Source organism: Heloderma suspectum, chromosome 1 (assembly GCF_057233095.1).
Source record: "Heloderma suspectum isolate Gila_16-S chromosome 1, 16-S_ref, whole genome shotgun sequence".
Lineage (NCBI taxonomy): Eukaryota > Metazoa > Chordata > Lepidosauria > Squamata > Helodermatidae > Heloderma > Heloderma suspectum.
In genome coordinates this window covers 72,523,302-72,538,449 of record NC_139458.1, presented here as the reverse complement: position 1 = coordinate 72,538,449, position 15,148 = coordinate 72,523,302, and the positions used below count along the sequence as shown (strand labels likewise).

Here is a 15,148-nt window from a genome sequence, read left to right as displayed (position 1 = left end):
AACAATTTTAAAAGATAACAAATTAAATATAACAATTTAAAAGCATAATAGGAACTATTACAAATAACCAATAGCTGTTGTGTCAATAAGTAAATATGCTGATAAAAATATAACTCAAACCATAAAAGACTGAAGAAACCACTGCAAGGAAACTGATCTACTCCAACAGTTTAGAACTAAACAGGAGAGAGAATAAAACCTAACACAGAAATAGAAATATACTACATACAAGGCCAAATAGATACCCATTCAAAAACTGTGACATGGGGCTCCCTCCTTTTTGGGAACAGTTGGATCTGGATTTAGGTGCATGCAGCTGAGCTGACAGGAGTGGACTTCCCTACCTGTAGGGATGTACGAAAGTCACTTACCTTTTCGCGAATTCTGTTCATGGTGGGGGGAAGGTGTTCCGTCCCTCCCCCCAGAATCCTCGACGGGGGGGAGGCGATCCCGTCCTCCCCCCGGAATCCTCAACGGCCTACTGTGCTCCGCGGCGGCTCCGCGGAGCAGCCGGCCAGGCCCAGGCCAGGGCCGTACGCAGCCGGATTTCTGGCCGCGGAGGGCTCTGGGTAAAAAAAACAAAAACAAAACAAAACCGCGTACGCAAATGGCGGCGGCTACGGCCTCCGCCATTTGCGTTCCTTATTTTTCGCCGTCTTAGTCTACGTAAATATTTACGTAGACTATTATGATGAAAATAAAGGGGAATGCAAATAGCATAGTGGGCGCTATTTGCATCCCTTTTTGATTCACCGTTTTAGCTTACGTAAATATTTATGTAGGCTAAAACGGCAAATCAAAAAGGTACGCAAATAGCGCCCACTATACTATTTGCGTTCCTCTTTATTTTCGCCGTAATAGTCTACGTAAATATTTACGTAGACTAAGATGGCGAAAAATAAGGAACGCAAATGGCGGTGGCCATAGCCGCCGCCATTTGCGTGCGCGGTTTTTTTTTTTAAACCGGGAAGTGATAGGTTACGTAAGTCTTTATGTAGTCTATCATGTCTCTGTAAAAAAACAACAAAACAAAACGACAAGACTGCAAATGGCGGCTGCGGCAGCCAGTCGGAAGACCAGCCGCCGCAGCTGCCACTGCTGTAGCCGCTGCTGGAGCCGCCGCCGCCCGGAACATCTGCCTCAGGTAAGTCTCATCCCGGGGGGGGATCCGCGGGGGTGGCTGGGGGGTGGCAGGCTGTTCTGCCACAGATTTCGGGGTGGAGATCCGTGGTGGAATTCTCTGACATACCTACCTACCTGTCTCCCTATGGCAGCACCTCCAACTGCCTGAAAATGCTATACAGAGGATAAGGGGACCTTGCTGAATGGGGTGAGCTGTGGTGTTTATGGAGGAGGGGGGATCCCTGTAAATCAGGTGGAGGCACTCATGAGTGGCGTTCTTGCAGATCCTGGATCCAGCCCTATGTAATTATAAAAAAAACCTTACAATTTTGTTAGGCTAACATGGCTACCCATCTGGAAACTCATAATTGTAAACTTGTTCATATCTACAATTTATATGATCATTAATATTATGGCACATACTGTTGTAGAATAAATAATGAAGTTAAATTAAAAATCATAATAAATGCTGATAATTGTAGTTATATAGCCACTAGGAAGATCTAATGAAACGTAATGAGCCATATCCTAGAGACTGTGTTTTAGTAGTGTTGTGTACTAATATTGGAAATTGTGTTTGTATATGGAATGAACCCCAATTCACTGCAAAAATTATGGCCTTCTCTATTTAGGAAGATCAGTCAAAACTGTCTGACCAGCAGGAAGCTGTGAAAGAGGGGAAGAATCCCTACCCCATCTATGCAGCTGTCAATGTGAGGCCCAATGTTAGTGGTGATGACTTTGCAGGTATAATAAGGCAGGTTTATTTCTCTTACAAAATGTAAGCAGTGTTGCTATTTTAGCAAGTCTTTAGAATGGGGAATTTATGAGCCATTGCACAGGTGACACTGTCCTTGCCCATTAACATAAAGGACAACAGTGAAGTGAAAGGATGAGGTTGGGGACTGATTGATGAAGGGAAATAATAAGTATTGGAGAGGGAGGACTAATTCGTAGCAGTTAGTATAGTGTGATTGGTGGGGGATGCAAGACAGATAAAAAGTACTTTTTCACACAGCGGATAATTAAACTATGGAATTCACTACACAAGATGTAATGATGGCCACCAATTTGGTTGGCTTTAAAAGGGGGTTAGACAAATTAATGGAGGAGAAGCCTATCAATGGCTACTAGTCCTGATGGCTATGTGCTGTCTCCAGTACCAGAGCCAGTATGCCTCTGTCACCAATTGCTGGGGAATATAGTGGGAGGGCACTGTTGCACTCATGTCCTCCTTATGGATTTCCCATTGATAGCTGGTTGGCCACTGGGAGTTGTAGGACTTTTTTCTGTTTAAACTTGCATAGGGTGGGAGATTCAGGACAGATAAAAGGAAGTACTTCTTCACACAGCGCATAGTTAAACTATGGATTTCGCTACACAAAATGTAATGATGGCCACCAATTTGGATGGCTTTAAAAGGGGGTTAGACAAATTAATGGAGGAGAAGGCTATCAGTGGCTACTAGTCCTGATGGCTATATGCTACCTCCAGTGTCAGAAGTATAGCCTCTGTACACCAGTTGCATGATGTACATGGGGGAGCATGGGCGGGAGGGCGCTGCTGCACTCATGTTCTGCTTGTGGGTTTCCCCTGGGCCACTGTGTGAACAGAATGCTGGACTAGATGGACCCTTGGTCTGATCCAGCATGGCTCTTTTTATGTTCTTAGGGTGAAATGTGCTAAGATATGCTTTGCATAAGGCTTAATGGTAACCCATATTATTTTACTCTGGTTTTTATACCACGTAATTTGACAGCATAGTGTCTTTACTGTAGTGAACATGTGAGCAACATCTAGTGAACATGTGAGCAACATCTAGTGAACATGTGAGCAACATCTAGTGAACATGTGAGCAACATCTAGTGAACATGTGAGCAACATCTAGTGAACATGTGAGCAACATCTTTTCACTTGAATGGGATTCAGCGAGCTTGTTCCTTAAAATGTTTCCTGTGTGGCAATGGCATTTTCTCTCTTAGAATGGTGTGAGTTCACCCCCTATGAGGTGGGATTTCGCAAGTATGGTGCTTTCATCCGAACAGAAGACTTCGACAGTGAGTTCTTCATGGGAAGACTGATTAAGAAACATCCTGAGCCCAGAATCTGCTACCTGCAGGGTATGAATTGAAGAACTTACCATATGTAAGACAGAGCTGGAAAAATTAATAAAACATATTGTATGGTTCCCTTCTGATGCTTTAGTTGTGGCACACAGCCATTTTGTTGGATGGGTTTTGTCTGTTATTTTGAGTTGAGAAGAAATTTCCTTGTTGGTCAGGTTGGCAGTGATGTGGGTGGGGAGTCATTTTCCTTCTGTTGTAGTTTGACTTTTATTGGAGTCATAAAAAGCTATTTCCTCTGTGAACAGAATCTCTGTAGGACATCTGCTCTCTGTTTGTGATGTAGGGTAGACTGAATAATGTGGGTTAATCTGTTGTGGACTGATGGATTGATTGTCTTTTTTGGGGTGTGGTCAGACTAATGGCCCTTTGGCACCTTTCAGTTCTGTAATTTTAAGGTGTGCTTCTCGTGATGCACAGCCTTAGAAGCACTTGACAGCCTGTTCACAATATCCTTGGTCACGTGGTGTTCTCTATGCCTTCTTCACTTTCTCAAAAATGCTCTAGAAGATTTTCTGAGGGAAGGAGAGAGAGGGTACAAGATTACAATACTTTCCTATTAACTCTACAGGGATGTGGGGCAGTGCCTTCGCTGCCAGTCTGGATGATGTTTTTTTGAAGGTGGTTGGTTCAGGACTGAGCTTTCTAGAATCTCTGGGTGATGTTGTCAAAGTTATTGGTAAGTAAAGAAGTTGTTCAGTCATATTTTGTGCAATCATACCTTTGTGTTAGATCACTTTGGTTTTTCCAATGTGTGAACCTTCCATTAACATAATGTTGAAATGTTTGAAGATTGTTGTGGAACAGCCAATTACAGAAGATGCACATACACACATGGGATAGTTGATCCTGTTGTTCTATAAATGTCATCAAAATGGAACATCTCCTGGCTAAGCATGAAGCTTAGAAATGATGATTTCAACTTTGTTCTTGAGAAAAGCAGAGGGGCTACTTCATTCATTTATTATATTTCTAAACCACCCCATAGCCAAAGCTCTCTGGGCAGTTCACAAACATTAAAAACCATTAAAGTATATTATATAAAGTATAAACCCATTAACACAAGGACATAAAACAGGCAGCACACAAAGCAACAACATATATCTAAAACAATTTAAAACAATCAGTTAGAGACCATCCAGGACCTGATCAAAAGATTCGTTATATGCTGCCAAATGCCTGAGAGAAGAGGGCAGTTTTAACCTAGCGCAGAAAAGATGACAATATTGGTGCCAGGCAAGCCTTGTCAGGGATATCATTCCATTAATGGGGGCCACCACCGAGAAGGCCCTCTCCCTTGTTGCCACCCTCCGAGCCTCCCTCAGAGGAGACACTGGAGGAGAGCATAGTGCATGGGTCAGTTCATGCTGGGAGAGGTGTTGTGGTCCTGAGCCATGTAAGGCTTTATAGGTCAAAACCAGCACCTTGAATTGGCATCAGAAACATATAGACAGCCAGCGCAACCAGAATCGGTGTGATATGGTTGGACTGTGTTATCAGTCTGGCCACTGCATTTTGCACAAGCTGCAGCTTCTGAACTGCCTTCAAAGGCCCCACATAGAGTGCATTGCAGTAATCTAACCTGGAGGTTACCAGAGCAACTGGAGCCAGGTAATCCCTGTCCAGATAGGGGTGTAGCTGGGCCACCAACCGAAGTTGGTAGAAGGCACTCCGTGCCACTGAGGCTACTTGACCCCCACGTGACAAAGATGGCTCCAAGAGGACCCCCAAGCTAAGAACCTGCTCCTTCAGGGGGAGTGCAGCCCCATCCAGAACAGGTTGAGCACTTTCTATCCAGACAGGAGAACCAGCCACTCACAGCATCTCAGTCTTTTCTGGACTGAGTTTCAGTTTATTAGCCCTCATCCAGTCCATTGTTGCAACCAGGCAGCAATTTAGCACATACAGAGCCTCACCTGACAAAGATAAAAAGAAAAATACAGCTGTGTGTCAACAGCATGCTGACGACAGCACACTCCAAAACTCCAGATGACAGCACTGAACAGTTTCATGTAGATGTTGAATAACATGGGGGACAAAACCGCCCCCTGTGGAACCCCATACTAGAGAATCCATGGGCCTGAGCAATATCCCCGAAGTACCACCTTCTGGAGCTGACCATCCAAGTAGGAGCGAAACCACTGCAATGCAGTTCTTCCCATTCCCAATCTCAGAAGGATACCATGGACAATAGTATCAAAAGCTGCTGAGAGATCAAGGAGAATCAACAAGGTCACGCTCCCCCTGTCTCTTTCCTGACACAGGTAGGGATGCTGGAAAAATTCAAGATGGACTAAAATGAGCTCAGATTTCTAAGAATCCACCCTGCGGAATCCGCTGTGGACAGACTTCCTCAGAACGTGTGGAGTCTGTGGACTTTCATATCTTTTTTTTAACTTTCCCAAAATGTAGGCATATTTATTCAAAGGAAACTGTGCACATTTCTGCTGAGACAGAAATATACACAGGAAAAAATTGAATGGAATGGGGGACAATGTGCTAAATATTATGTACTAAGGTAAATTCTGTAAATTCTTGTGAACCCTCTTACGGAATTGTTTGCGTATTTTTCTGCACAACAAAAAAATATTGAATCCGTCTGTGAACAGACAATGGAGCAAAAGGAGTCTGACAATCTGTGAAACACAGACAGAGCGGATTTTACACAGTCTGTACATCTGTAGACATAGGTCATCATACAGGGCAACCAAGGCTGTTCCCATGCCAAAACCTGGCCTGAACCCAATTGAAATGGATCTAGATAATCAGTCTCATCCAAGAGTGTCTGGAACTGGTTGGCAACCACCAGTTCAAGAACTTTGCCCAGGAAAGGAATATTTGCCACTGGCCTAAGATTATTAAGATTTTCCAGGTCCAGAAGGGTTTCTTCAGGAGTGGTCTCACCATCACCTCTTTGAGGTGGCCCAGGACCACTCCCTCTTGCAAGGAGGGATTTATCACCTTCCTGGCCCAGCCAGCTGTTCCTTCCCTGTCTGTTTTTATAGCGAAGAGGGGCAAGGATCCAATACAGAAGTAGTTACACAAACCTGTCTAAGCACCTTATCAACATCCTTAGAAGAAAATTGGACAAGGCTGTGCTCTGGACACATCACCAGATTCACTTTATTGATTGTGGATTGTTACTGTTTTTTCTACAGGGCAGGGAAGCGTTAGCCCTGTGTTTTGTTTTGTTTTAAACATAATTCCAAGCATGCTTCCTTGAAAAAGGTCACATTGAAATCAGTGATATTGAGGAGAGTGTGTGACCCTGCCAAGGCCAACCAGGATTTCCGTGTCAGCATTGGGAGTTAACCCCAGATATCTTGACTGTTTTCCTTTTAATTAAAAGTAATCTCTCTTTATCCTATATACATGGCATTCCACTGTATTAGTGCCAGTGCAGTGTAAGAGATAGGGTGTTGGACTTGAACTGGAGACATTTGAATTCAAATCCCTATTCAGCAATGATACTTGCTGAGTGATTTGGGGCCAGTCATCATCTCTCAGCATAACATACCTCACAGAGTTGTTGTGAGGATAAAATAGGATGGGAGGAATACATATATGCTGTCCTAAGTTTCTTAGAGGAAGGATAGGATAACAGTTTAGTACTACTACTACTACTACTGATGGGCTTGATCCAGTTAGGGTGCAATCCTATGGGGATAGGCGGCCCCCTCCGAACTCGGAGGCAACCGCCTATCCAGCGCAGGGCAGGAGAAGCACAGAGGTGATTGTCCCATCCGCACTTCAGCCACCCTACATTTGCAGCTAGACAGCCAATTTCGGCTGTCTAGCTGTGGGAAGGCGGAGCGGGGGAGGAGGCTGCTGGATGACACATAGGATGTGTTGTACTGGCATTTCTGCCTTCCCTGCCGCAGAATGCCCCCCAGCACCCCCTGTTTTCGCTGCTCTGCACTCCTCTTCCAAGTGCAGAGTGTGGGGCTGTGAGGCAGCTGCCTGTGAGGCAGCACAGGAAGGGGGGAAGGTCGGTTCTTCTGGAACCGACCTCAGAGTGCGGGCTCTGAATTCGGTTCTTGGAAACCCACATATCCTATGGCCATCTAGCCGCCGACTAGCGGCCATAGGATTGCTCCCTCTATTGCTTAAATAACCTCCATGAACTGAGGGAATCCCAAAGCGCATAACAGAGACCTGTTTCCCAACTTCTCCCTGTGGTGCACACATGGATTAATCAGCGGACCAGGCCATTATAGTGGCAGGAGGTCCAGGTACGCTTCCATATCCTTGTCTAGCTGTACCCTCTACATTTGATCAAGGAATGTGAGTTTGAGCTTGCATTTCTTGACTGACCAGACAGTGAGGGTCTGACAGGAATATGGATGGTGTGCCCAGTCCTCCTGGCACATAACGAAAGAAGCGGGGAGAAATGGAATCTGTTAAACCCTATGGAGATCCCTTCAGGAGTGCTGCACCTGAGGTCAAACTGGTCTGAGCCCCTAATAATAAATAAATGTCACAGTGCCACAGTATATGTGTCACATTTTGCACCCATCAGCACCGGCAATACTATAAAGAATGTTGACCATTGAGTGGCGAGTATGGTATATATAGAGCCTTGAGTGCCATTTTGTTCGCAGAAAGGCAGGGTAGAAATAAAAAAAAACCTAACTAAATAACAGATCACATGGTAACATATTTGAAATTCTGTTTGAAATGGGTGTTTTACTCATGTGTTAAAGTAATGATGCCATCTTGGGTGATGTATACAAACTGTGAAAGTCCTAATTTGAGCATCATTCTGAATGGTTTTACATGTTCTTCTAGCAGCAAATATATTGCAAAGTAAGGTATCAAATATCTGGATCTTGTACACATCATTACAAGGGTTCACAAAATGTAAATAGTGCATTTGCTAACTGAAATGTCTGATTTTCCCCAAACTATAAATGTCTCACAAGTTAGATTGTATGAATGCATTTTTACTATATTGATACTTTTGCATGGTTCATGTTTGTATTTTGTAGATGACTGTCGACGATTTCATTTCCGGGATCCTATGAGATTGAAGACTCGTCTGGTTATACCAGGTGGACCCTTGCTACAAATTTTCCAGGACTTCTTCAAGTCTCGTGTTACTGCTGGAGAAACGTTCAATTTCATGCAAGGCTTGTACCTCCACAGAGATTATGTCAGCCTCAATAAATTTGTGGTCTGGAAAGGTAATTTTTTGGGGGGTAGAAAAATCTGACCAAGTTTAAAAAAAAAATAAAAAAAAATCAGTACATGAAATTCATCCATTTTAGGGAATTCATCTATTTATTTAGTTAGTGGCAGATCTCCCCTAAAATCTGGTCAGTTCCCAGATACAGACATGTTTTTTCCTCCCTTAGTACAGGACATTCAATTCTAAAATATTTTTACATTCCACTGAAGTTCTTAGTTGTTGCTCTGTTTTACCATTGCTAAAACTATGGAAGCGTTTTACTATATTGCTTTTGTTCAGGCACCCATCTGGATGCTTTTCCTAATATGTTGACTCCAATGGAAGAGAATCTGTACCTAGTGGATGGTGGCTTTTCTATCAACTCTCCCTTTCCCTTGATGCTCCAGCCAGAAAGAGATGTTGATGTCATCTTGTCCTTCAATTACTCTTGGGAAGCACCATTTGAGGTGAGACAGAAGCAGGACTCCAATCCAGTCCCTGTCTGATATTCCCTGGCCCATCTGTCTTGAAGAAGGGCAGAGTACAAAAGCTTGGGCAAACACAGGACATATAAATCTTCCCAGATGTTAGTTTTATTTTATGTACTTATTCTCAGTGGTGTAGTGGTAAATTTTGAAGTGCAGATGCTCAACATGACAGTCCCCATAACCATGCTCCTGAAGAGAGTAAAAATACTGCCTGTGCTGCTATGTTGATCCATATCTATATATGTGTGTATATGTATTGTGCAGTACATAGCATAATATCCAATGTATTAGAATTGGCTGACAGAGAGCCAGCAAAGGGCAGTATAACATTTTGGACTTTGGCTGGAAAGACCTGGGTTCAAATCTTTGATCCATTATTAAGTGCACTGGAACACCTTGAGCCAGTCACTGTCTGAGCCAACCCTACCCTATATGGTTATTATGAGCATAAAGTATGTGTGAAGGTGGGGTAACCCACATCCATGGGCTCAATTGAGAAAGGGGCGGGATACAAATGCGAGAAACATTAAAGCACCATTTGGTGCACAACCTGCCATTGATGATTCTGGTGAGACCCATTTTGAATTGTTTATATTAGATTGTGGGACAATTATGTTACTTTCTAATGTATCTTTAATGTAAAGAAGAGACACCTCCATGTCTGGTTCTAGTAGTTTTCATCTCCACCAGCAGCAGATCTTTTATATATTTAATGGGTCTTAATTGCTCATTCAAGACCAAACCACCCCAACATACTTTGCATTATGACAGGGGTAATTCACGACAATATATTTTTGCTGGGAAAATCCATTATTCCCCTCTCCCCCCACAAACTACTGCAACTAAGATTGCAACGAAGCTCAGTGGGAACAAGAAAGCTTGGGTAGGGTGGCAGATGACATCATTGTCCCTGTTAATCAAAATGTCCCAGTGCTTCCAACCTGTGAACTCTGGCTCCATTACAACACTATTTATTCAGATTCATTCTGGTTCAGAATGAATCTGAATCATTCAGAGTTTGAATCGAACTCTTTGTTCTGAACTAGTAAGCTGTTGCAATTCTGTTCTGGCTCACATTCAGGAGAGATGTTTAGATAATGGGTTCTGTTTTGGTTTGGGAGAAAAAAGTTAATTCTAGATATTTGTTTGGGTTCAGTTGTCCATGGAGGTAGGGCAATGTTGTGAAAGTTGGTATTATGTTTGGAACGAAAACTAGGGATGTCAGAGAATTCCACCACGGAACTTGGTGAGGCCAAATGCCAGTGCATTTGGCCCCCTGAAATCCGTGGTGGAACAAAGCCCCCCGCCCCTCCCCCCCACGAAAGGCGCGCGAAACGGAGCACTTACCTGCTGCCGTTCGCGCTGCTTTGTGAATGGCGGCCGCGTCTGTGGCCGCCATTTGCTTCTTCATTATTACCGTGATAGGCTATGTAAATACTTACGTAGCCTATCACGGCTAACGCAGGGATGCCATTTGCGTCCCTGTGGAGGCCGTTATAGGCTACGTAAATATTACAGCAAAAAAAAAGGGAACGCAAATGGCGGCGGCTATGGCGGCCGCCATTTGCGTTCCCCTTTTTAATTTTGCCGTAATAGGCTTACGTAAATATTTACGTAGCCTATCATGGCAGAAGACGGGTGCAAATGGCGTAGTGGCCGCCTTTTGCACCCGTCTTTTGCCGTAATAGGCTACGTAAATATTTACATAGCCTGTCATGGCAAAAAAAAAAGGGAATGCAAATGGAGGCCGCCATAGCTGCCGCCATTTGCATTCCCTTTTTTGGGGGGGGGGACGCAATATGGTTCCAAATATATACATACAGGGACGCAAATGGTGGCGGCTACAGCGGCCGCCATTTGCGACCCTGTGCAGGCTGCCCAGCAGCCGGATGTCCGGCTGTGGGTGGCCCCGGCTGGTGGCTCCGCTGAGTCGCTGTGGAGCAGAGCAGGCCGGGGAGAATTTCGGGGGGAGGGACGGAGCGCCTCCCCCCAACCACGAATGTCACCCTTCGAAAAGGTAAGTGACTTTCGTACATCCCTAACGAAAACTGATTTGACAGAAAGATGCATAGTATTAATAGGTTAAATTCAAGCACTTTCCCCATTGTTTTATTTTTCAAACTCCCTCCTCTGGGGATTTGCCTGGGGCAAGAGTGCTGTATTGCATTCAAATATAGGAAAAAGATTCTAATTATTGCTGTGTAATTTCTGCCCTCCCTCTCTGGCAACAGGTCTTACAGTTGACTCAGAAGTACTGTGAAGATCGGGAAATTCCCTTCCCGCAAATCATCTTGAACAAGGAAGATGAAGAAAATCCGAAAGAATGTTATATGTTTATGGATGCCGAGAATCCAAAGGCTCCCATAGTCCTTCACTTCCCTCTAGTTAATGACACATTCCACAAATACAAAGCACCAGGTAAGTATTTACATATCCTGCATTTTAAAGTATCTCACTGTCATTCCCAGGCAGCATATTGGATTTGCTGAACATTTTGAACTTAGATTTTGGTGTGGTCATGAAGCCATTGTAGAGAACAGCCAAAGCTTTCTATTTGGGTGACAAGATGAACTGGGTGTCCTGAAAACAGCCTATTTTAAGGTGTGAAACTTGCAAATCTAAATAGTAAATTACTACCTCCTACATGAATAAGGCTCTACCCTACTAACCAGTTCTGTCATGCAATGCTGGAGATCTGATTAATATTTCAGTAATTTATAATTAACTAGTGGGATGTTCTAAAGCAGCCTTTCCCAACCTTGGGTCAGCCCTGGCGCAAGCTCAGCCCAGCTCTATGGGGGGCTGCTCTGGAGAGCCCTGGTGGCTGCTCTCTTGCTGAGGCAAATGATATGTGGGGAGAACAGCTGGCTGGTCTCTCCAGAGCACCTGCTGGAGGCGGCGGCAGTAGGCCCTCCAGGTAGGGGTGGGGGAGTGGCACATTTCCGTGTTCCTCCTGCTCTGCTGCCTGAGGCAGGGGCTTCACCCTGCTTCATGAGAGGGCCAGCTCTGTCTGGGCTCTCAAGATTTTGTTGAAATATTGCTCCCATCATCCCCGATTATTGGCTATGCTGGCTGGGGATGATGGGAGCTGTAGTCCAACAACATCAGGGGGGCAGGTGGCTATTCTTAAGGTATCAATGTTATAAAGTACCCAGATTTTAATTTTTGTCTGAAGCTCCCACTAATCCTAAAAAATTCCACACCCTTGAACATGAATGTCTGTTTCATAGCACAGTACACACTTTGGGAGGGTAGGAGCAATTAACTTCATTGCTAAAGTTAGAGTCAATTTCACAGTGAAGTTTTATAAATGAATTCTACTCCTAATGTGCTATAGTCAAATACATTGTTACAATGGAAATGTCCCTTTAGGTGGCAGCTCCATGGTAAACACATTTTGCATTGAGTGACAGCCTTCACACAATGTATCCTTTTCCTCTCCTCTACCTGTAGGAATAGAACGTGAATCGGAAGAGGATAAATCCTTTGGTGATTTTGAAATTGAGACAAAAGACTCACCCTATCGGACACTAAACTTCACCTATGAGTCCCATGAATTTGACAGACTGGTAGAACTGAGTTGCTATAATGTACTAAATAACAAGGACACTATTTTGGAAGCATTACGTTTGGCTTTAAGCAGGAGAAAGCGAAAAAATAGAACGGCAGTGCTTCCTTGAAAACTGGGTCACTCATGAATAGATTGCAGAGCTTTATGAAAAGTTCAAGTAGGAATAATGAACCTGTAATGTCTCCTTTTTACGTGAATGGATGTTGCACTATTAAATTCTCTAGAGATTGCACTGAAAACTTAAGTCCATATACAAAGAAAACGGGTTACCTTTTTCAGTTTCTGATGTTGTTTCTCTGCAGTAAGCAAAAGCCCCAGAGGACAGAACATGGCAGTCGTCTTCCAGTACTAAAGGTCCAGTATTTAAGTCTCTGCATATCCACTGGGGTAAAGATTTTCTCTCCATATTGGGGATAGTTCAGGAACACATCAAAATATTGGCTGATGGTTTGCTTGTAAGGTATACTATACAGCCACAATCTTGATCTGAATGTCTTCTAGGGTGTTTCCAGATGGAAGACTCCTAGCACTACTAATGAGAAGGCATTGTGCAACTATTCCATCTTTTCTTTCTCAATGGATTATCTACAAAGAAAAAAAAATACGGAAAAATTAGTGAGAAAACATGGGGGATTTATGAGTTGAAGACGCCATTGACTTCACCCTACCCCTTGTAAAATTCCATGAATGAGGCAGGGTGATGGTGCCATAAAAGCCTCATCTGGAAGCACCAGTAGAAACTAAACTGATCCGCGAATATCTTCCTCTTCTCTTGACAGCTATAAGATTTTGAGTCATGTTTTCCAGAAATGAATTGGTAGTTGAATCATAATGAAAAATGATGTTTGTTTGCTGAGCCTACTATGATCAAAACTTAGGCATTGTTGGCTTGCTGATATTAAAACATTATTTTATTTTGGGTAAGAAAATAATCTGGGTAAATTTTTTTAGCTTTGAGTTAAGTGATTTGATTCTAGCAAAGTGGCAAATTATCCTTTTAATCTAATATGATACTAAAATATTTGCAATCTCCTGCTGTAATAAAGGAGGCTCTTCTAGGCATGAGACCCTTAACTTTGACATTCTTTACTTCCCTTATCTACCGAACCTTGGTTTGCCCAGTTTTGTATTTGATAGGGGCTGTGCTGAATAATAAACCTTTGTCTTTGACTTTCACTGAGAAGGAAGAGAAATTCTTCCACAGGAGGAAGAAAAAAGAAGTCTTCTTTTCTTGACCATAGTGGTAGCTTGGGAATGGTCTCTTAAAATCATTGGGGGCAAATCTCTGTGTAGGCCTGGTCTTCTCCCTACCCCATTAGCTTAGTAAGACTGCTCAGAAAAATCTGAGAACTTTTTATGTTGTAATTTTGATAAACTGTCCGATAAATATGAAATCCAATAAATGAATGTAAGTTGCTGTTGCTGCTGGATTAGGGGATGCAATTACTACTCCTTGAATGATGCATTTACTACACTGATACCATCAAATTTAACCCTGGGCTCAGGTGATCTGGCTAATATCAGTGCAGAAGGATGGTTATTTATTTTTAGCGATCCCTGTGTGTTTGAATCATTGGGACAGAAAACTTGTCACCACCTTTGAAATTCACAGAAAACTTTATGTTTGTCAAAAAGTTTTGTTAATTTTATTTTCTTGTAAAGGAACATACTTACAACAGTACTTTTTATAAATAAATTTATAAATAACTATTTATAAAGAATATGGTGTCTGTAATTTTGAGCCTTTGAAGCATGTGTGTTTTCATTAATGGAGCTATGTGGTGCAGTGTTTCATCTGCAGATTGTACACACTATTGGGAGAAACCTTGGTGTCCAGCTTTAGCTGGCTTGACAGCCTGTGGGGTGCTAGGCAGCCTGAGGGAACCCACTTAGAGAAGAGGGTAACCAGTGGCATGTAGCAGGGGATGGCAGTGTCATGGCCAGGCTAGGGCCATGGCTAACTGTATCTCAACCTAGAACTGACGTTGTGTTGTCCAGCTCAGGGCCCCTGAGGTCAGTAGTTTGAGTTGGTGAAGCTGGACCTTAAAATGATGCAAACAGGGGGTCCTGCTTTGTTGATCTGAAAAAGGCAGAAGGCCAGGCTCCTAGACTTAATGCCAGATAGGGCCAATCCAAGGTTTTCATAGTACCTTCCAATTGCAGGACTGCTACTGCATACTAGACCCCTGTTCGCATCTGCATTTGAAGATGCTCTCAGACTTATGGTCCATGCTAGTTCCTTGGGCTAGGTCCCAGTCCTCAGGGCTTCCTAGTTTAAGATCCAGCATTCCTCCCAGGCAGTAGGAAACAGGGCCTGAGTGGCTGAGCTCCATCCCTCAAGTAACATTGGAAGGTATTTAATAAGAGTGTCTGTCTGTCTTAGGGGCATCATCATCATCATCATCATCATCTATTCAGATGTGGCTTTTCATCTTCTGTGTGAAACCATTGGGGGATGTCATCGAGAGGTCTGGGTTAATCATCAGTATGGAGATGATACTTATTTCTCTCGTTGCTATCTATTGATCCCAGGGAGGCTGTGGAATTCCTGAACCATTGTTTGGAGACAGTTTTGGGATAGTTGAAGGCAAACAAGCTGACCCAATCTAGACAACACAAAGCTGCTGCTCATAGGAAATAAACCACTCTGGATAGAGGTTTATCACTGTTTTTAGAT

General features: G+C 43.3%; 1 protein-coding gene across 1 annotated transcript in view; it reads left to right on the top strand.

Moving 5' to 3' along the window:
* The window catches only part of PLA2G4F (phospholipase A2 group IVF), a 45,907-nt gene extending 31,724 nt beyond the window's left edge, over positions 1–14,183 (top strand). Inside the window, exons 14-20 of the mRNA XM_084846529.1 lie at positions 1,755–1,869; positions 3,105–3,242; positions 3,817–3,924; positions 8,234–8,428; positions 8,713–8,879; positions 11,132–11,318; positions 12,354–14,183. Of these exons, the coding sequence (XP_084702655.1) occupies positions 1,755–1,869; positions 3,105–3,242; positions 3,817–3,924; positions 8,234–8,428; positions 8,713–8,879; positions 11,132–11,318; positions 12,354–12,580 (1,137 nt within the window). The 3' untranslated portion in view covers positions 12,581–14,183. The remainder of the gene's footprint in view (positions 1–1,754; positions 1,870–3,104; positions 3,243–3,816; positions 3,925–8,233; positions 8,429–8,712; positions 8,880–11,131; positions 11,319–12,353) is intronic.
* Positions 14,184–15,148: the final 965 nt, after the last annotated feature.